The sequence below is a fragment of the Haemaphysalis longicornis genome, unplaced genomic scaffold (genome assembly GCF_048455015.1).
Source record: "Haemaphysalis longicornis isolate Haplotype H1 unplaced genomic scaffold, Haemaphysalis longicornis Haplotype H1 scaffold_4, whole genome shotgun sequence".
NCBI lineage: Eukaryota > Metazoa > Arthropoda > Arachnida > Ixodida > Ixodidae > Haemaphysalis > Haemaphysalis longicornis.
The window spans coordinates 152,031,728-152,054,780 of NW_027526361.1; the positions used below are offsets into that span (position 1 = coordinate 152,031,728).

At 47.3% G+C, this 23,053-nt stretch overlaps 1 protein-coding gene across 1 annotated transcript; it reads left to right on the forward strand.

Moving 5' to 3' along the window:
* The first annotated feature begins 502 nt into the window (after nt 1–502).
* On the forward strand, nt 503–21,803 carry LOC144179447 (deoxyribonuclease-2-alpha-like). Its single transcript, XM_077707806.1, has 7 exons — nt 503–1,437; nt 7,825–8,017; nt 8,891–8,963; nt 10,087–10,254; nt 14,835–15,035; nt 16,218–16,462; nt 20,471–21,803. The coding sequence occupies exons 1-7, from the start codon at nt 1,316–1,318 to the stop codon at nt 20,576–20,578; spliced, it is 1,110 nt and encodes a 369-aa protein (XP_077563932.1). The 5' UTR covers nt 503–1,315; the 3' UTR covers nt 20,579–21,803.
* Nucleotides 21,804–23,053: the final 1,250 nt, after the last annotated feature.

The window sequence follows — 23,053 nt, forward strand, 5'->3', positions numbered from 1 at the left end:
CTTCTAAAACAAAACACATTTGTGTTCACGAGTCCCGTTGAAATTCGCGGGCCACAAAATATGGCACGCGAATTTCGAGACACTCATCGTTGCAACACTTGCTGCACCTTGGCAGCGTTGAAGCAGTTTGAAAAGCGCGCGGCATACAGCTCGTATCGTGTAGTCCGGCTAGTCGAGTGTTCGACCGACGCGAGTTGCGCGGCCTCCGGCGTGACCGAGACGATCTAAAATTGTGGTGTCCTCCACATCCGAGGCCCCGCGGCGGCCATGGTGCGAGCTCTCGGTGGCTGTCGGTCTTTTCTTTCCTCCATGCTGCCGGTCGATAAAGGTCTGCGTGTCCGCGCTGTCTACGCGATCTACGCAACTACGGCATCGGGGTTGCGTGCGTATTTCCCAGCTTTCCGATATATTTGGTCGCGTCTAAATATCACCAAAAGTACTAGGCACGGGTGCTTTATATGCGAATGGAGTAGAGCGACTTGGCGGACGAGCCTTTGAGGAAGCGTTCAGGGACTGCCCACACCAGGTGTGTTTGCGGGTAAAAAAGTAAAAACAACGCGTCCTGAAGGGCACGTGGCCCCCGAAGACACACTAACGGCCTAAGGAGGAGAAACAGGGCCACCTCTCCTCCACGCGTAGCGTGCGCCGCCGTAAAATGGGGGTGAGTCATCCGAGGAGGCTAGAGAGTGGTCCCCCAGGGTCTCTCCCTCTCCCTTCTGCTTTTCTCCCCGGGAAGTGAGGCAGGCTGCAGCGAAAATACGAACCGGCCACAGGCGGGCCCTTCACCTCCGGCACCCTACCTCCGGGCTCTGCGGGCTGCCCGGCCCTGTTGCGTGTTGATAGCGAGCATGGGTCGCTTCCTCCTTCACGTGAAGTTCCTGGGAAGGGACCTCGCGTCGTGGAGACCGGATCGGGCCACTTCCTTCCGGAGAGTGCGGTGCTGTTGCGTGGTTGATTACAGAACGAGCGCTGCTGCTTCCGCCGCTGTGGGCTGAAACCCCTTCACTCGTGCCGTTGCCACATACGAGCCGCTGGCGGGACTCCGGTGATTGTTTGCCCAACGTGGAGGTCGCTTGTTACGCACATGCCGGTACGCGCGGAGATCGACCTTGACTCTCCTGAACTTCATGCGTGATCCACTGAGAGGACAGAGACGCGCGGAGTTCGTTTCCTGGAAGCAGCTTCGCTGTCATTTCACCCAAGGGACGCTTAGAAGGCGCTACGCCGTGCGACACGACACCGTTTCTTGTGGTCGTTCAACTCATTCCAAGGTGTACTCTAGCTGAAGGTTGAGGTGAGTGCGCATCTACTCGCGATGTTACGGTGTCGACTGCTGCTTTCGGCACTCTTGTTGGTGGCCTTGAGCGCCCCACCGTCGGAAAGTACAACGCCGGGAACAACAAAATGCAAGGACCAGTCAGGGAGGGACGTCGACTGGTGAGTAAAGTTCCTTCATTATGGAATTGGAATCGGCTCAGTGGAAACTGCTTCGTGCGCCGCATATTAAGTGCAGTACTCCTTGCTTTAGTGCACTACTGCTCACGGCCGCAATAGTCCCAGTGTTTATTTTTTGCAATTGATGACGTGTGTTACGAAATATACTCGTAGGTGTGGACCTGTTTACGATTGTCTCGCGGTATTCTTTTACCAGTTCTTCCTTTGGTTCAGCACTTATTAGAAGCGTTGTGGATGGTGTGACAGACTTCTTGTCTTGGCGGCGGAAAAAGGTCATTTGTACAAAATAAACAATTGGAAGTTTCCCATGACTCAAATTAGCACCTGTATGTAGGAGAGACAGTAAAGCAGCCTCTGTAGAATAAATGCAATAAAGCGATGTTTGTATGTGTTCATGCCCGTTTGTGTGTATGCACGCATATACATCTAAGTATATATGTAAATAAAGTAATTTACAGCTGCTCAATTAAAAGGGGAAAATATCTGTTAAGGAGAGCGTAGTTTAATATTGTAACGGCGTAATTTTGTCCAGCACCGCTACTGTTGAAGGATGAGTCCTACGAAGAAGCACTCGAACGTTTTAGAGGTTCAAAAATCAGCTGATTTAATTACTGATACTTAGATTTAAAACATAGAGGCGAAACGTTACAACTGATACAGATAAATAGGGGAAAACAGGCAATCAAGAGTACTTAACGAAACATAGTTGGCGGGCGAAGGGCTCCCGGCGTCTGGCCCCGACGACCAGCAGCAAGGCTCTGGTGCAGCTGCCGCTCCCGCACCTTCAATATCCGGAGGAGCCGCGTTATATTCGCTTCAAGCGGTGCGGTGGGGGACGTATTGGGGGAAAAAGTGCATCCTGGAGCGTGCGGACCTAATGGAACGAGGCTTTCTGCAGCCAATCCGCGAGACGCTTCTTAGCTCCAATCAGCTATGTTCCCCCCAAAGTGAAAAGGAAAAATCAAACACAGACACAAGGCCGAACCCGAAAACGCGCGCTTGGAGAATTATGGGTGTAAAGAAAGTAGTTCAGACAAAACGCACTAAGTAAAGAGTGGAAAAGACAGAAAGGTCGTCTGAAGGACCCGGAGCCCGAGGGCGACCAGCGCACACGCCACGGGGGGAAGGAGACGCCACCGCGGCGCAGCTGGGACGATGGTCCCCCTCGACAACCGCGTCTCTTGGTCGACTGACGGGCAAACACACACGCCGGAGGAGTTTCTCAGAAAAAAAGGGGGCCAGGGCACCGCCGCGTCCGAACCGTTTTCACACACAACACTTGGAAACCAGAGCCTTGGCAGTGAACACAGATCTCAAAACAAACAGAAAACATCAACAGACCTCCGCTTCGCGACAATATCGTAAACAGCGAACAAATACGTGCCACGTTTTCTTTTTCGAGAACACCAGTGAATTTGGAGATGAGAATAAAAAAACGCTACAGGCGGTGCGGTTCAGTATTTTCTGCATCTTCACCGTTCGCGGGTTGCTCCCATAACCCTCGTTGCGTTACTCGATAGTCCCACCCTAAGGAAAAAAAAAACAAACAAAAAAAAACATTCAAAAAGCAAGCATCAGCGCATTCACCGGCGTAACTCAGTTGCTAGAGCGCCAGGCTCGCGTTACGCGCGGTTTTAATAATGCTGGTTCCAATTCCCGTAAGGTGCGTTTATAAGAGCACAGGACTTTTTGCACTCAAGGTGCGGTTTCAAATCGTGAATTCAAAAGAAGCGCATTCCATTTTTAAAATCCGCAGGGTCTTTCAAGGAAGACTTTAAAGGAGCCATGAAGAGAAAATACAACTTCGTTTAATTTGAAAGAACTAGGATTCAGTATCTCACTCAGCTCCATTAGAGCCACAAAATATGTTTTTTAACGAAAAAAAAGCAAGAAGTATTTTAACAACTTTCAAATTTTGCTCCACAGTGACGTGTTATGAGCAAGAATGACGTCATACGGGCCAACAATACAACATAATTTTCAGCGCGTTAACTGCACGTTAGCATTCAAGTGATGCGGTCAAATGGAACTAGATGGCCCGTTACAGACGTCGAGCCATGTGTCGTCACGACAGGTCAGATAGGCGGCTGCAAATCGCACAAACAAGGTTCCGTGACGTGATAGAAAAGTTGCGGGAAATTGGCTAGGGGGTCGCGACTGCTTCACACATTTTCTTTCATATTTCCGTAATTTGTTCGAAGATTGCGATGATATTGGTATCATTGTTATCGGGATTAAGCAGTCTTTCTAATAAACCCAACTTGTATTTTGTCTTCATGGATCCTTTACAAAAATTTTAAAATAGGCTTTCGGAGGCAAAATTGATTTTCCTGCGCCGAGTTATCAGGGGCGGGCACTATAAAACTGGTCCCAAGTGGAATTTAGGCGAACAATTAGCTAGAATTTGTTAATTACCTTTTTTACTTTTACAGTTAGGTGCTTGTATGTCGGTGCTTGTCATCGGTGCTTGTATGTATCGGTGCTTGTATGTATTGAGGAAATTTTAGAGGATCATAAGTCGATCCGGTGTCGATTATAATATTTTCGAAAATGTAATTGCGTGCAGAGCTACAGCGCTCAGAACCTCTGCTCTCCAGTTGCGCGCGACGGGCTCCGTGAAGAAACTGAGCGCCGCAGAGCCACGCCCACGCGCTCAGGTCACTTGGAGCTAAACCCGTATGGAGCTAAACTTGGAGCTACCATTAGGGCTTTATCTTCGGCCCGAACAGAGGCAAGCGGCATCTGAACAGGCGAAAGACATGTGATAGCCGGATTTAAACATTACAAAGTTCTCAGTTTCGTTTACTTTTATTTTGTGTTATATTATTTCCGCATGCATCGTGGCCGTCGCACACAAACGGCAGCAGGTCGCGGCCGCTCAAGGCAATGGTGATGACAAGCCACAGTTTCGCGAGCGAATATGTTCCAGCGGATTATGAACACGACGCTTCCTGACTCTTTTTGGCCCGAAAATAAAGCCTGGCGTGCGTGTGAGTCGTGACGCGTTCAGCTCCGGAGTGGCCTGAGCGCGTGGGCGTGGCTTAGCGACGCTCAGCTGCAGAACGGAGCCAGTTGCGCGCACCCGGAGAGCTGAGGTTCTGAGCGCTGTATTGCTGCTTGAGCTGTCAGAATCGCGCGGATTTCACTTGTTGCAACCTCATTTTTCTTGAACGATGTTATTTTTACAATACGTTCGACTAGGCGTGAGGCAAGCGTACGTCTACCAAACTCATCCAAAGCGGCCGTCCGCTTTGGAAAAGACGGACACGGTACGTTTTGGTACCGTCTGGCCAAGTCGCTCCGGATTACGGTAGGGTTCTGTGCATGCGCAGTGGCGTCGAGACGGTAGACGTTACCGTACCGGAGACGTTTTTCTGATCTGCTATAACTCTGTATTATTCCCTCATTGTGTACCGCGGACCATGTTACTAGTTGCGTGTAAACTCTGTGTTCGTACTCTGTACTGTACCACTCCTGCCCTGGCTGCCAAAGGGTGGCTGGCAGTATAAAATAAATAAATAAATAAATAAATAAATAAATAAATAAATAAATAAATAAATAAATAAATAAATAAATAAATAAATAAATAAATAAATAAATAAATAAATAAATAAATAAAATGCAAACAATGCAATTTGTGCCGCCTTATGATAAACGTCGCTTTAAATTCATCTTGTTGAAACACCGCTTTACTAGACAAGAACAGGGGTACACAACACACGCGCTGACCTCACAGCGGCGCCAACAGTTTGTCTTCCTTTCTTTAAGGCGGCAATTCAAGGTGCATTAAAGTCTTTACACTATGCAACCAGCAGCTGTAATAATGACCTTCGTAAGGTCGTAATTTTTCCATTGTTTTTATAAATTCGTTTTGCTGCATTGTCTTCAGATACGCAGCGCAATTTCCGTGGAAAAATGGGTCGCGCGCCGGCAGCGGCACGCAAACACGCAGCAACGCGCCCTCACTGGCACACGAAGACGCACGTGATGGCTGTACGAAAGGTGCATGCCGGTTGTGAGTTCGTAGTAGGCCATTTCTATGTTATGTCCACGCGACTTTCAGGACAAAAAAGAGGCGCTGAGCCACATCAACGCGTATCTAATAAATGACCTTCTAATGACGTATCTAATAAATGACCGGCATAAAAGATAGCTCCCTTCCCTTCCTTCGTTTTTGAGCTGTTCTTTAACATAAACACGCTGTTTTTCCTTTGAGAACTTCCTTAATTTGCACCTCACGTCGGCGTCATAAAAACTACCCTTGGTGAACGATAACGCTGCAAAATGTGTACGGCGTTTCGACAGCAATCTGAATCCAGTTTTTCATTTCGGTGCCGCACAAGTTTCTAGACTTTTCGGACGAGATTAAGCAAGTTCGAAATAAGGAATTATGGGTGTTTAATGCGCTCAGGGGTGCACGATAGTAGACAAAGTTAAAAAGCACGAGTCATACGCTTGCGACGATCGCAGAGAAGAGACGGCCGTGAAGTTGTGAATCGGTCAGGCCCTTTCTCTGTAGTCGATGAGATAGTAGCGAAGGGCCAACGGAGCAGGTTACCGTAGTTCTTTGAAGAAGGGTTAACCTTACTGGCCAGGACCGTGATGGTGGCCGATGGCTAGCGCCGGGAAGGGGGAGCTTAGGTCTAGGCCGCAGAGAGGCCCCGCTGCCCGCGCTCTACGTCACCGGAACACTGCTCACTTGTCGGACGCACTGGCTTCTCTCGACGGCGTCGGAGGCATTCGTAGGGCCTACGGATGGCCGTCGTATTGTTGACAGCCGGGTGGTAGTTCCGACAGCAGCGTCGGCGACTACACCGCGAGGGTGGCCGTCTCGCTGCCTCCGAGTCTGAACAGCACCTCTCCACCACTACTTCCTCAGAACTTGCGTCTTCCGTAGGCTGCTCCCGAAGTATCGGTGGATTGGCCGCTCATCCCAAATGGTTACTCCGTCAAGTGCAAATTGAATCCATCCCCACCCTTTCTTTTACCACGACATCCCGCGCTCGCAATTTTCTACAACCAACTGTTCACCACCTAATGTGGGAGAGTCTGTACGACCCCTTTCTTTCCCTCTACACCTTCTCCCTATGGGTGGCGGCGATGACCGACCCAGACCCGGTGTCCAGAGGCTCCCTGGCGTGCGCGGGGGGGCATTGGCGGCCTCCTCCCCGAGAGAGGTCCCCTTGCTCTGTAGTCTCCAGCGCTCTGAGACCTGCAGTAAAGTCATTCATTCATTCTCATTTAAGGAGGCAATGAAGACAAAACACAAGTTTGCTTGTCTCTGAAAGTTTTAGCGTTTGATAACTGAGTGGGATTCATTCCAGCCTCGAGAGACGCTTTTTAACCAAAACGAAACGCAAGGTTAACCTTCCAGATTTCGCGCAACATTGCCGTAATAAAGGCAGCAGTGACGCAGTAGAGGCCAGCACTGAAACATAGCTGTGGGTGTGTCAACTGCACGTGAGCATTCATGTGATGCATCAAGCGGATCAAAAGTCCCTACCGTGCAATTACCCCATCATGTTTCTTGGTGGTCGCTTAGGTCGGCGGTAGCCAATCGCACAAGGACCATTCTGTGACGTCATGCAGAAATCGCCGGAAATTCGCCGGGGAGTCGGCAATGCTTCATATGTTTGTTTGTTTGTTTGTTGAACTTTTGACAGTAAGAAATCGCCAAGGAGCTGAGGTAAAAGGCAAACTTTAATAGTCGCCCCTAACGTCTCTTTTACGTCTCCATTACTTCCTTGCAGATTGAAATAAAATGTGTACCGTTGTTATCGGCGCACAGAAGTCTTTCTAGTGAACCAAACTTGTATTTTGTCTTCACGTCCCCTTTAATTGACATATACAGATCTGTGGATTTGAAGTTCCGAAGATTTGCCTGCTCTGCGAAGCGGAGTAGCGTTGACTGCTTCGGGATATTGAACGTGCGTCAAAGGTCCCTCCACTCAGGAATTTGTGTTTTCCTCCTTGATTAGAAAAACGGCCGCCGAGGTCCAGATCTGAAACCTCAACGTTTCGCTTAGAAACGCATGCTATCGAGCGCTGTAGAGGGTAGAAATCACTTTAACGAACGCTGTAATATTTCTTCTTGGCATGAAATCAATAACGTCAAGGTTATATCCTCTTAAGAAAGAGTAAGTGAAATAAAATAACCTCTTGTAAGAAATAAATAGATATTTCACTAAATAAATGAGGTTAATTTGGTACATTACGGGGAAATTTTCTCAACAGGTGGGTCTGCACTTAAGAGGACGTTACGGTGCTGTGGAAGCGTAATTAGTCTGAAATAAAATTTTCTTTGTGCCACATACGAAATAGCCTTTTTCCTCTACCAAAACACCCACTGCCGCTTGTTTCTCTCTGCAGGTTTATCGTTTACAAGCTACCGAAGATGCAGCCGTCGAAAGAGAACTTCGTCACACCTAAGGGGGGCGAGTTCGTCTACGTCGACGCGAACACTCCGAAATCAGCTCAGACTTGGACGCTGTCGAACCAAAACATGTTGGACCAAAACAACCCCGTCGCTCGCACCTTGAAGCCACTGTTCGAGCCGGCACAGGTGAGCCTTCGCAGACGTTTGGAGCCTTAAGAGCACAATATAGGGTTTATAAGCAGTGCTTACGTGTCCTGTAACTTTACGTGTCCCCAAAGTGTAGGCTCGGTTCCTCCGTAATTTTTCGAGCTGAACATCGGTTAGGACGTTTTTCTATGGTCAAATTATTTCATTTGCCGGTTTTCTGAAAAAAAGTATGAACGAGGCTCTGCTTTATTCTGCTGTGTTCGGGTTTGCTGGCGTGCACGTTTATGGTCTGCGTTCTTAACTGCGCCATATTTTATGCAAAGAGGTTGGAGCCGCGCAAGTGCCTTTGCTATGTCCACGTATAAAACTGGGCGGTTACACATGCCCGTACACGCATGTACGTATGCACACGCCTGTGCACATATTTCTGCACATATACGCCCGTGCAGGCCTTTTCGCTGGCAGTATAGTGACAGCTTGTTCCGAAATTGGAATAATAACGATGGCTTGAACCATCTCCTTCTAATCCTTCAGTTCAGCACTGAAATCTTAAGACATATGCAACACTGTGGTAAATAGTTCGAGAGCACGGGTGAAAATGAGCAAAATAGGCCTACCAAATCTTTGGTAGTAGGTGTACAATAATGGGAATTATGTTCACACTGCTGCTGGCGACCCCATTTCAGGGAGGCGTCATGAAAATTTTCAATTATTGCATGTCCAGCGCAAATTGCCCTCAGTGTTTCTAAGCACTAAAAATGAGAGATGGCGCGAGCACATTGCCCCTGAAGGTCTAAGTACGTACTTAGACCTAGAGCTATCTGTAATCGAGGGTTGGCGTTGCGTATCGGAGTACAATCAAAACCTTATCATGGGTGTGCACTACTGTGTTTATTTTTAAAATTCTTCCAGGATCTCCTCTACGTAGCTTACAATGATCAACCCCCTCCTGGTTACAATGGAACGAGAAACGGACATTGCAAGGGTGAGTCGGTGTGCGCTTTCTTTGGTAATGATAAGCAAGCTTTTTTTTTCGCGTTTATATTACTTATGTGATAAATTATCGCGGTAAAACTAGTTGGGGCATTGGTAGGTACATGCACAGCTAAAGTATATCATAGGCTAAACATGTTGAACATCCTAGGTTACGCGCCCGCATTTATGAACTTTAGCGATCACTGCTCTACGTCGAACGTCGAACGCTGATGAATGGAACAAACTTTAGAAGCCTGGGCATTCCGTGATGTGCGTAAAGAACACAGCACGTCTTTGTGAGCGCTTTCTTTGCATAAAAGAAATATCATGCTGTGCTAGCGTAAGGCGCAATGAGTGAAGTGTTTTCTGTAAAACGGCTACACCGAACTCATAAATTCTGAAAAGCTATAGTACCGTACTCTTTGACACTAAAACTGGTCCGGAAATCAATTGAAGGGTATACCATCGGCAGTGGGGAAACGTTATGCATGAGCCCGTCTCTGCGTCTGAAATTTTCAGTGGCTCATAAGTATTTATCTGGGAAAGGTTCCAGACATTCAATGCCGGCAGACTTTGCAGTCATTGCCGCAGGGCTTGCCTCAACAAAAGTCAGTAGCAAATAATGCGGCGAAGTCGAAAAGGAAACAAGGAAGAGAGTGGTTAAATTTAGTGAAAACCTATTACCTCAGTGCTTCCATTAGCATTAGATGTGCTAAGGGTGGTTTGGTCTCGCTATTTTGAACGCCTAGGATGAAGGACCGCACGGCGCAGAAAAGGCGGCACCGGCGGCGTTGACCGCGAACAAAAAATCTCGTAGCGCCACCTGGCGCTGCCAACTGTACCACCGGGATCGTAACGAGCTACTCTATGACAACAGACGGCGTGCGAGCGCGATGGAAATGTTTTCGCCACACGCGGGCACCGCTGGGGGATTGGGGGATAAGCTGACACCATCGCTAGGGCGTAATGCACGGTGGCGTACGGTCGCTCCTGATACACCTTTCATGGATGCAGTGCCATATATCTGCTCTGGGCGCACTGTGAAGTCTTCCTCATCGCTGAGTACGAAGGGCTGCCGCGTTTCACCCTTAAGGGCGAAGCCTAGCGTGCTCCAATGGTATTTTTTTCCCCAGGTGTCGTGCTCTTCGACAGTGCAACCGGTGTCTGGTTACTGCATAGCGTGCCCCGGTTCGTGGGAAACATAGGCTCCGGCGGCCGGTACAGCTTCCCAGACAACGGCAAGGAAAACGCCCAGCTGTTCATGTGCATCACATTCCGTTCCTCAGAACTGGACTCCATCGGTGAGGGAATGACGTGCAATTTGCGTTGTTCGAAAAGTTCTGTAAAACGTTCGTGCTTGAAGCTGTGTTTTCCACGGAGCTGCACTAATTAGGCCAGTGGTCTCAAACCTATCTGGGGAAGCGTTCCGCATGGACGAAATGAAATACTCCAGTAGCCGGAACTCCATATTGGAGGATAGGAGGGAGCGTAAAACGTTACGCAGATTACTGGAGTAAAAGGAGTGAAAGCTTGCAAAGTATCATAAAATGCGGCTTAGAACCATGGATGGAAAGAGAAATAGGTTTATCCATGCAGGTACGGAATTTTGAAGCGTCAAATTCTGAAGACGCTGACTCTACACTATATCTATTTGAATCTTCGTCTGAAATTTATACCCTTTAACGACAACGGCGTATTTCAAAATAACAGCGCACCGTATACGCGGTGGCAGGGTATACGTAACGCGAAGGTTTCATAGGGGCATACGTGGGTTAAAATCAGCTGGCGTGTGACATTTAGTTACGATTATCGTGCTTGTCGTAGTTGCTAATTATTCAAAAACGGGAACGGTTGTGAGTGCGTTGAGGAATACCTGACGTAATAAGAAACGTTGAAAGTGTCAATCTGGGGACGTTGTACATCCCCCCCCCCCCCCCCCCTGCCTACTTTCCAAGTCGCTCTCCCTGTCCCGCTTGCGTGTTCTGAGGAAGCGAGCGTTGTCTTGCGTAATTTCAGGCTCAAACAAGTGCGGGTCGCTTACCGGGCCTCGCGGGCGGCATAAGCGGATGCTAGTACGCGCTGTCGTGAGTAAGATGAAACCAAGCGGTGTACGATGCCAGGAAGCCGGAGCAGGCCCTCCGAAAGTGTACGAAAAGCCAAAGAAAGCTTTGTTTTAAAACCCGGTAGAAACTGTTGAATAAGCACCATCAAAGCGAAGTTTCTAAAAAGTGCCATTCATTGCCACGCAGGGGCACAGATGTGTCGCGGAAACACCGCGCGTTCTTTATTCTCTTTGTAATACGCCATTACAACCTCCCGTGCTGCAGCGTTTCTGCTCCTGCACAGAATTTTAATGTTACTCAAGAGAGGCTCGCAGTTACGTCGCTCGCAATGAGCGGGTAAATGTGTTCACGTCTTATTACATTCAGACGAATTATGCGCCCTTTATAGGCAGTTTACACATCCGGCCGCCTGGCTGGCATATTGCCTCCCTGCATGAAAGGGGTACGCGTAGATCACCTCACGGCAGAGGGCGCAGAGTGCTGGCATGCTTCTTATCGCCCTTTTGACGTTACGGCTGCTGCGCATCCGGTCGTTCAAACTGGAAAAACCCAGAATGCTGTCCGCGCCGCGGGTATTGCATTTATGAGGAGCAGAATGTTCTTGTTTTCGCTTATGCCTGATTGCATGGGCCCATAGCAAACGCTATGATTGCCGCGTGTTTGCGACCTCTGGCGTAGACGAACAATCAGGTTAGCTGTTACGCATAAATCTCCTCTCATGGTACAAATGAGATCACGATGTGTCGTACGTAAAAAAGGCCATGAAAACAAAACACGGCTTTTTTCAGCGTTAAATGACTGACCCTTGGTAACTCCCTCATCTGTACTGCAGCCACGAAAGGCGTTTTAAGCAAAAAAGCAATAACTTCTGAAAAAACCTCATAGTTTCCTCTGCACTGACGAAATGAGGGAAAGAGTGATGCAATAGGGACCAGCACTAGAAACATAATCATCAGTGTGTCTGAGTGACATGACCGAACGGAACTGGAGACTCCACTACAACCACCCAGTCATGTTTCTTGGCGATGGCTTTGATCATGGGGACAACGTGTTTTTTTTATTGAACAAAACTGGTACTTTGTCTTCAAGGCTTCTTTAGGAAAAATCAGAAAAATAATGGATACACGTTCAGCTTTTGTCAGTAACCGAGCATCGTTTTAATAGTCATCCCTGCTAAAACTTTTGCATAGTAGTACAAGTAGTAGTAGAAACTTTTATTGTGCCCGTGAAGAGGTCAAAAAGGAAAGGTACGAAGGAGAAGGCCGTGTCTTCTACTCGCCTTCCTCCCCTCTTCCTCAGCCAGAAGTCGTTGGACTCTGGCGGTCGGCCATCCAGACGACCCGAAGTTGCACTTCCGGGTCGGGCTGAGCAAAACGGTCTCCCATTGCTCCATGTTCGTTACAGAAAACGAATTTCTCCTAGCATTTGCTTCATGATTCAAATGTTTTCACTTAGAACTATAAGATTTGAGAACAAAATGTATACTTAACGCTAGAACGCCGCGTTAAATGGGTAGCTATCAGGCCTCGAGTAAAACTAGGTTTTCAGGTGCGAATATGACGATAAAAATATTTCTTAAGTGCTCGGCTTTGTGTGCTGTAATTTAAGATAGTGTTTTGAATGCCCCAGTATAAGTGGGGGCTTCTTGGTTATTTAGAAAAAATAATTGAGCGGGTAATAACTATTTCAGTTGGTTAAAAAACTTTTCGACATTTCGATCCTAAATTTCTAGTGTTATAGAGATATGTCATCCAAGCATAATAGCTGGAATTCCTGAAGCATCACTAAAGAGGCGTACCAAATATTCATACTATCTTACATGGAGCTGGGCCATTGGACGGCTTCATCTCGGATGAAGAAACTGGGTTTATAAATACTTACAATGTCATCGGTTAGACAAACAGGAAAACAGAAGTAAATAAAATAAATAAATGCAGCAGTGGAATAAAATTAAGCATATCAAACGGGAAAGATAAAACTCCGCCCCTGTGCTCATCACACCTAAAAGTCGCAGAGGAATAAAATTTGTATCGAAGGTACAAGGCAACTCATGTTCGTGATGGTGCTTAGTATTACTAAGATCATTTAAATCTGACGTAGCTTGGTGGTACTTTGGTATGCTTGAATATGAGCTGTTAAGCATTTTTTTATTTAAGCATTTGGTGCTTTCGGAATTGGCCTTGCTAATTCTGTTTACAAGGGATCATCGGCTTCTTATTCTTCATTGTAAGCGTTTTGACGTGGTATCCAAAAAAAACTATAATGTCGATCAGAGGACCAGATAAGGACGCAAAAATTTTGGCTCGTTATGACTCCCGATTGGACAACACGTCCTATTGGGAGTCATAATGAGCCAACGCCGTTGTCCCTAGGTGGTTTACTGTAAGTATAGTCTCTTCGAGCGAAACATCGTGACACAGTTCTTGCGTACTGCGTTGATGCTGGTGAGGGGGTTTTGCAGTTTCTTTGTTAAGCGGCTGACACGGTCTTGAGGTTTTTAGCCCGCAGCTCCCCGTCGATCGCGTTTCTTGTCGCGTTTTCAAATCATTTATCTCCTCGCTGTCTGCCGTGGCTCTAATCCTTACATGACGAAACCATTGCTATATCATTTTGGGACTACCTTGCTCTACTGTATGCCCAGCCTATCGAATGCGCCGCTACGGCCAAATAATTCCATGCTGATTACTTTGCGTGCCTTTACATACCGTTTTCAGCAGCTTTTTCTCATATTATCACTCCAAATTTCTGAACGATAACGGAGTGGTTTTATACTGCACTCCACTTATACTGCACTCCACTCCAGTCACTGCCTAAGAGTTGCTCTCAAAACTTATTCCAGCAGTGCTATTTTGTGTGAATTCTGCTGGAGACGTTTTGCTCTATCGGGCAGCTCGAAGCGCTCTCATTTCTTCTGGCGGTAAGCAGGCCGCGTTTGCTCTTTCTGCGTTCTGATTTTGGGGTCTGCATATGCCTAGATTGTGTTTCAGTGCTGATTGTATGGTTCTACAATATTTTCAAACGTTTCAGTCATGACAATATCTTAATCAGACAGAATGCACTTAAGAAATAAACAATGCTATGTAATGTGTTCAGGCACGACATTCCTCACTGAGCAAAAGAATTTAGCCCAGTACGAAGCATGTATTCTTCTTTCTAATGTTTGCGTATATACCCTATGCAAGTTTTCAAACTTTTACATAACATACCACTAAATATCACAAATTCCTCAGCAGTACCATCATCTACATTCTCAATAATTGCTGGAATTAGCTACTGACTACAATCCTATTACCATCTCTTCGCAGTATGCGAAAGCTGTGTCACGATATTTGGCCAATTGGAGGGACTAATTCCCTAAGTACTATTCTTATAGCTTATTGCCGGTACCGGCCCTAAGTTGTATTGTTAGTTTTAATTTAGCCACTTGAGTGTTTTGGTGTTCGTATGCTTTCAGAGCAAAAACACTACTACACTACTAAGCAGTGTCTGCTAATCCGCTGTGTTGCAATGAGCTTGAGCCACCGTAGCGCAAGTGTGGTCGCTGTGACGTCACGCCATGACACTGAGCAGAGAGGCGTAGCAACTGCGCTCGTTCGGAGCTTCGCCGCTGTGGCCTCACTTTACTTTAACGGCTGCTTGACCTTAACGGGTTTAACGGCTGCTTCGCCACTGCTTGATCGCTCGGTTTCGCTATGGATGGCGCGCCGGCTTGGCCGTATGTGCGTACGCTGCAGCTTTCACTCATGATGACTAGGTTTACGATTGCTAAACATGAGGCACTTTGTTAGTGCGGTCGTATCACAATTCTTTATCTGCAGGAAAACATCTGCGCATGGAGTACGCCAATGTGTACGCCAAAGCAAGTCCGAATCAACTCCTGGACCGACACAAGCAGATGGGTCTGCTGTTCAAAGAGAGCTACATCCGGGGCCGAGGGCAGGACCTGCTCGTGGGGAACCTTACCAGCGCTGGTGGCCGTCGCTTCCTCAGCGTTGCGAAGAGGGCTACATATGATAAAGGTAGGGTGCCCGAGTTTCCTATGAGTGCTGCCAGTTTTTGCTTGAAGCCTGTTCACCACCCAACTCTTAATGGCGACGCGTTATTGTTGAGCCAACTCGTACGAGGAGAAAGTTCGTGACTTCGCGCAAACTACGCTAACTGCTGAGGCCACCTAAAACCGGCTATACAGAGATGGTTTTGTCCTCGCGACATCGTAACTTTTACTTTTTTTCGGCAAGTGACATTTACACGGGCTGTGGAATGGCTACTTTGGTTGGTGTAATAGACGGAATACATATTTCTGCAGAATTAAGCAAACACAGCGTGTGTATTTACACGGAAACTTTTTCGACGCCCTTAGTGTTATCTGGACCGTCTTTTCGCACTACATGTGCCATTGGGTGCTAGAGACAGAGTACGGGCGCTATGTGTTTTTTTTTGTGAGATTCAGTGGAAGTTTATTTTTATTTCGAGAAAATCATCTAAACAATGCCGTTACGTGGTAACAATGCCGCTAATTCCAGTAGTTTTTGCAACGAGCTTTATATTCCTGAGAAGATCAGACATTGTTACCACAGTATGTTTTTCTCCTGCAAGGATACAAAGAAAAAAAACAATGGCCGAAGGTAAGCCTTAGCCGCCATGAAAGCATTCTCCCAGGGTTGGTTCATTTAAATTTGTCGACTTCCTCGAAGCTGGGCTTTACGTTGCCAGCTCGGAGCGCAGATATTAGGAAATTATTATTTTGGAGTATTATAAAAAAAAAGGTATTGCCTCTCTTTTTAAGTTATAGGCATGTACCTCACTTGTTGGGGTGTTCTCTGTGAAAATTGCCACAACTTCAGAAGGTAGCACACAATCCCAGTACGCCAGAGCATATTACTGATAGTATTTTTAAATGCATCCAAATCATTATAAAAATTATAATCTCACCAATCTGGTCACATTCAGTTTTTCTTGATGAAAAGGGGAGCACGTCAGTGGCAGCCACAATGTTTCGGCCCAACAAACGCTATGGAAATATTTTCTGTTGGAAGTGATTCGCATCCTGAGTTATTTTCCGGCACGAACGTCTCTTTTGCGCAAGGAATTTCGTCATCCTTTTGTCGGCTTTTCACGGATAAGACACCACCTTTCGAATATATGTGTTATGCAGGACACCAATGCTGGCTAACTGAGAGAGCTGTTTCTATTTTGTGCAGACATCTACTCGGGCGTGCTGACTGGCCTGGTGCGAGACGACCTGGTCGTCCAGTCCTGGAGGAACGGCGCGGGCGATAAGCTTCCCGCCGACTGCGACACCGCCTACACTGTGGTGCACACGGATCTGGTGAAACTGGCACTGCCTGAACGTCGGTCCATTACTTTCAAGACGGAGGAAGACCACAGCAAGTGGGCTGTGGCCGTGGACAAGCCATTCTTCTGCATTGCTTCCACGAACCGCATGGTATGCATCCTGGATTACCACCACTGAAGAGAGGGAGCATGCGAAGTTTTGTTGTACCGCTTGTTTGCAAGATCTACTTAAAAGTTTAAAGACTAGATGTGAAAGTCAAGTATGAGATGTTTTTGTCTTTGATTCGATTGATTATGAGGTTTAACATGCCGACGCTGCATAGGCGATCAGGCGCCTCGTAGTACAGGGTCCTGGATTAATTTTGACCACCTGGGGTTCTGTAACGTGCGTCGCAATCTCGAGCACACGGGCGTGTTCGCTTTTCGCCTCCATGAGACAACCGGCCGCCGCGGACGGGAATCGCACCCGCGTACTAAAATGTTTTTGTCATTACTCTGAACTCCTTCTGATGTGAGGTACTGCGAGGTCATATACCATCGGCATTGTGACAACAACAACAACAACAACAACAACAACAACAACAAACAATTACCGCTTGCATGTCCTCACACCTAAACGATGACCTAAAGCTGCCGAAGTCATGATCTCAGCATATTATAAATTGCCCTCACAATTTCTTTGCGCTGCTATTGCTTGCAGTGTCAATGTTGCGGTTTGAATGGCTTTGCTGGGCACAATTTCACGGTATGCGGCCAAACCCGCTACTCTTTCCTGCGGCAGAGACTAAATATCAAAGTTTGTTAAAACGAGGCTATACCCGCCGCGGTGGCTCAGTGGCTAAGACGCTTTAAAAAATAACGAAGATTCTTGCATTCACCGGTCATTTTGCTTATTCGTTCCTCACTTGCTTCACGAGATCCGGTTAGTGTGGGTCCCTGGCCATGCAGGGATAATCTTCGATGGACTTAAAGACCAATTGGCCAATTTGGCTCTTGGTGGTGCTGTGTTTCCTGAATTGTCCAATTGACAATTTTCTGTTGCGGGCGAGGTTTAGGCGCCATCAAACTTGAACGATTAATCGACAGGACGCCCTTGGTTCATGCTCCTACAATATTGACCTCTCTTGGCGTTGTGCTGCTGAGCACGAGGACGCGGGTTCGTTTTCCGGCCGCGGTGGCCGCTTTTCTGATGGAGGCGAAAGGCAAAAACGCCAGTGTGTACGAAATTTCGGCGCACGATAAAGATCCCAAGGTGGTCAAAATTAACGCGGAGCCCTTCACTACGGTGCACCTCATAGTCTGCGTTGTGTCGGCGCGTTAAGCCCTGCAATCAATCAAATTAAATGGAGGCTATGAAAATTTTGCAGAAAAAAAATTAAGGGGGCCTACAGCGAGGCGCACCGCTTGGTATTTTTACTGAAATAATTTTTTCCCACAGTCACGAATGTTCGTATGCTTATTCAGCGTGTGCGGTGAGGTAACGTTGACCATGAAGCTGGTTTGTCACCACTTCGATCATGTCAGAAAGATTGTACATATTCTAGATACGTAATTTCGTACACCACTGGTAAGCAAAACTATATGCTTTACAATAGCATCCCGTAACATCTGGACGGACCGTTTAGCTTTTAAAACAGAGCGACACTTAGGACACTGACGGAAAGTACAGAATAAGCTCCAGAACGTCCATCTGGGTGGACACGTGAGCGAGTACCGGACCATTTACGGTCTGACGCCTGTGTCATCCGCTGCGCCACAAGCGAGACGCCATCACTTTTACGCTTCCAAGTCTATTAATGGTATGTTAGCATGCTGGGCGCATCTTATCTCGGCTTTCAGGGTAAACTGCGCTAGAAATAATCCGCCCTCTCAGCATGCTATGTGAGTGCACGTGCTACTATGGCATGTCAGCGCTGCGCTTCGAGGACCCAAGGGTAACAGCGGTCAGAGTTCATTGTCTAGTTCACGCTGTAACACAGTGGTCACAAGGGGTCATGTAGCTCTTGCAAAACATGTAGGACGCATTGAGGGCATCGGCTTGGAATCACAACTTTGCTGTGGTGATATACAACCTCGCTTGGATGGGTGCGGCGATGTCGCTGTTTGAACCAGCTTTTACAGAAGTACAACAGCAAGTCCCGTAGGTATCACATCACATCACTTCACATCACATGATCATCATATCACTTTAATACCTTCGACCCCCATTTAGGGGGTATTACATAAGAGTGGGTTACAGATGTGCACAGGTCTTCAAATGGAAATGTGCGTGGTGACCTCTTTAAATGTTGATGAACCCGTGATGGCTGCAACGTCACAGGGAAGGCCATTCCAGTCCACTGCTACACGGGGGAAAAATGAGACAGAAAAAGTAGTAGTGCGAGTATGTGTACGGGCAGTTTTATACGGGTGGGCAGTGCGGTGAGATATGCGCGTCGGTGGGACGACGTAGGGTGCTTGATTAAGAGGGCTATAAACAAACTTGTGTAGCAAACAAAGGCTGGTGATGCGGCGGCGCAATGATAGATTTAAAATACCAGTTTCGCGTTTAAGGGATGATATGCTTGTGTCATATGAATATGAGGAATGAATGAACCTAGTGGCGCGGTTTTGCACCGATTCTAATTCATTTATCAAGTATACCTTGTGCGGACTCCATATGGGAGCCGCATATTCTAGTTTAGTTCGGATTAAAGATTTATAGGTGAGAAGTTTGACGTCCTGTGTGGCATGACGAAAATGGCGCTTCGAAAAACCAAGACATCGGTTTGCTGGTGATATGACGTTCCTGATATGCGTGCGCCATGAAAGATCACTGGCTAAGGTGGCGCCTAGGTATTTAAAGGATTGAACTTGTTCTAGAGGCGAGTTAGCTATTACGTAAGAAAAATACAAGGAATTACGCTGGCGGTGAAAAGAAACGAGTTTGCATTTAGTGGGATTAAGCTCCATTAACCACAGGTCGCACCATTGCTGTACATGGTTAAGGTTATTTTAGATGCGACGCATTTCTTGCTCTGAGGCATGTCCCTCCTGCGTCGTCGCGGCGTTGTCCGCACGCTCACTGCACATGCGCAACTCTCCTCCGTTCTTCTCTACGACAGCTGTGCGCAACACTCTCACTCCGTCTCATTATCATAACAACAGTTGCGCGTGTGCGCTTCACTGCTCTGGGTGCGCGCATGTGTGCGCATGCGCGCGACTCCCCCCCCCCCCCCATTCCCCCTTCCCGGCTCCTCTCCTTTCAAAAGCGGGAATATAAGCGGGGGAGCGCACGGCGCCGTATCAGTCCAGTGCTCGCTTTCGCACTTGACTTGACTTTGCTCGACGATACCTCCGTGCAAGATCTTCCGATGAAGACGTGATGGAAGCGACAGTCCCTTCAGCGAGTGGACTGACGCAATCCAATACCAGCGTCAGTCTAAACGCTCCCCCCTGATGCGTCGCATCACATCAGGGTTCCCTCGCGGGAAGATGGGGTAATTTTTGAAGCGCAGTTTGACCAGAAGGGTTAGTAATTTTGCGGTATAGAACACAATCGTCGGCAAACATGGGGATGTGAGAATACATGCATGGGTAAATCATTAATATATATTAGAAACGGAAGGGGTCCGAGGACAGACCCTTGGGGGACGCCCGATGTTACCGAGAGGGAGCTAGAATGGTTATGTTTAATATCGAAGAACTGCGAACGGTTAGCAAGAAATTCTGAAATCCTTGCTAGAATTTTGGGGTGCAGATTCAACCGGGCAAGTTTTGGTAACAGGCGTTTGTGTGGTACTTTGTCAAAAGCTTTAGCGAAGTCTAGAAAGATTGCATGAGTTTGCGAAATGAGAAAACATACCAGAAACATGGGCTTAAAGAAATTTGTAGCTCTGTGCTTGTTATGCTCCATAGGTGCAACTGTCTTCTGTTTTGGGAGTTATTAATGAATTTGATCGCAATAAAAAATGCTGGTCACCTGGTAATTTTACTTAATAGTTCCACGGCCCCATGTTGGCGGTAGTCTTGGACCCAGAAAATTCAAATTCAGAATTTTTCCCGTGAAAGCGGTGTACCTTTCTTCCGGAGTCGCATTGTTGTATTGAGTGGGTACCGTGTCCTGTTATATGAATCAGTGAAGGAATAAAGAATATGCGCAATTTTTTCCTTGACGCAGGAATCGCAGCTGAGGCGAGGCGGTGAAGCAGTCTGCGTGGAAGACACGCTTCTGAGCAAGCTGTTTAGAAAGAGTGCCATCGTCAACACGGGCTGCTCATTAAACTGACCGCGGCCGCCAGCGTCATGTGCACTTGTCGCTCCTGTGTCTCCACCTTCGAGCAAGAGGCCGCGGAGCGCACAGAATAGGAGGAGGGCAGCCCGGATCACGACTACCACGGGACCTGGTGGAGCTACCAAGCCAACTTTGCGAGAGTTCCTTGTTCCACTCTTTCACAGTTGACTCACGCTCAAGATAAAAAACCCAGTCGCAGGAGGGCAAGGAAGCGTACGACCACGCAAGCTCGTCTGCTCGTTCAGTTTCCCAACCTTCTGAGAACATAGATTGTTTTCGGAAAGAAATAATGTCACCACAATCAGTTTCATTTTAACTGTTTTCAATGGTGACACACCAGGTAGCCTGATTCGGAATAGTTATCGAAGTATAAAAAGTTAAAAATGTTTGGAATATGAGCAATAGGGCGAAAAAGAACCAAAGGGTAAAAACGCAGACACTACATTGAAGCCTTAGTGGTCATAATAGACATTTTCCATTCTTCTTTGCTCTGTGTTGATGATTTGCTCCTTAGGACATTTTTTTGCGGAATCGACCAATTCTAGTTGCTCATTTATAGTTTCTGCTGGAGGCGAAAAGCAGAAACGCCCGTCTGTACGAGGTTTAGACGCACGTTAAAGATCCCCAGGTGGTTAAAAGTAATCTGTACGCCTCCACTACGGCGCGCCTCATCGCCTGCGTTGCGTTGGTGCGTTAAACGCTGCAATATAACCTAATGTAATTACAGTTACATCGAAGTTGCATAGGCATTGACTGCAGTGGCATGGCCTTCTTTGTTGGGGGCGGGGGGCAAAAAGTATAGAACATCTGACAAAAATTATCGAAAATGTCGCGCCTTCGTCGAAACGTCACATTTGTTGATGTATTTTTATAGAGTAACTTATTTGTGCCGCAGTATAAAAGCAAAATCCGTTTTCAATGCAGAGAATAAACTACTATTTTGGGTAGCTCTTTCTGCGTGCTTTAAGAATTTATCCTGCTGTATATAAGTGACTTGAACAGGTATCTCTTTTTTTAATAATCTTATCGGGAAGGTAATTGCTAACTCGAGCAGCAGCATATTATACGGCACTTTAACGGAAAAAGCTGTAATTAGCATTAGCATTATCAGACATATATTTTTCTGAACTACAGATTTGTGTATTCTGCGTGCCTTCTTTAACGTTGATCAGTAATTTCTGGCACAGAGAGAAGAATAAAACGGCTTTATGTGATTACATCTTATGTTGTCTTTGATGTAAGGTGGGCATTTGGGGTTGGTTTTTGTTTTAGTGAAATGATTTTCCGAAAAGCCGAGACCATCTTAGTAGAAAATTTATGGGAAGTAAATGAGCTGTTTTTTAAGGTATTCATATGTTCGTTTTAGTTGAAGTCGCCACTATTCAGTAACGCTGAATACTTCTGGGAGAAATCCATGTCACCAAAGCAACGCGCAGGCCCATATGGCAAACTATACGGTAGTAAAGGTTGACAGTCGTCAAATTCATGCGAACCTACTTCGCAGACAGCAAGGCAGAAGAAAATTTTGTATACGAAATGTCTCCTAGAAAAACGTGGCCTACACGACCACTTTAAACAAGACCACAAATACTCATCCTCAGTTGTCACCAGCTTAGTTGTATCAGGTTCTTCCGCGTTTTAGAATCTTCATCCGCCACGTTTGGATTTGTCCAGCCAGTGCTGCAACTCGGCCACAACGCGTGCGGAGATCGACACTTGCAGAGTAAGAAGACGGAGCATTGTGGATTACCTGGCCTCTCGTTCACTCGCACGGCTTTTGTCGCAATATGAGAACAAAGGATATTTCAATTTGCAGTAGCAAAGTCATGCTAAAAACTCCTCTCACAAAAAAATGCTTTAGTCGATGTGCGTGTGTTGTGGTTCGAGGGGAAATTCCTGAAAGTGGTTGGGATGACGTGTGCGGACGAACGGCTGAAGACGAATAAAAGAAAAAAAATTTAAATTGGTTCCCTTGCTGCGGACCAATAACACAACGCCGCGGATACCAAGGGTGGGGCAGCGGCGAATAGGAGAGTGACAAGGGCGGCTGACGGTAACAACCAATCAAAGAATGCCGTGACCGCGGGGAAAGAGGATTTAATCCCGGGACTAGCGGGCTGAGAGGAGAGCAAGGCAGCAGGAGCAAGCAGGGTAGGTGGGCGGTATGGAAGGCGGGATCCAGGGGGACGTAATCAGACCTCGAGAACGCCACGCCACGGCCGGACTGGAGGAGCGGCGAGCGTCCTCCAGCCCGGCCGTGGCCACGCAAGCCTTGGCTAGAGCGGGCCGATATCGCATTGTTCCCAGCCTCCGAGTGCCAACCTGTGCATTCACGGACCCAGCGCTGACGATTAAGTGCCTGCTTCCGACTACTACGCCGGTCGCCCTGCGCTCTGACTGTCCCCACATGGCGACGCTTCCGGATCCTGCCGAGTACCTCCTGCTGCCACAGCGACGGTCTTAAGCGCT

Excerpts from the sequence above, each read along its gene's own strand:
- LOC144179447 (XM_077707806.1), top strand. The coding sequence starts at position 1,316 with ATGTTACGGTGTCGACTGCTGCTTTCGGCACTCTTGTTGGTGGCCTTG. Across the intron at positions 10,255-14,834 it reads CTCAGAACTGGACTCCATCG|GAAAACATCTGCGCATGGAG; the intron begins GTGAGGGAATGA and ends CTTTATCTGCAG. Across the intron at positions 15,036-16,217 it reads GAGGGCTACATATGATAAAG|ACATCTACTCGGGCGTGCTG; the intron begins GTAGGGTGCCCG and ends TATTTTGTGCAG.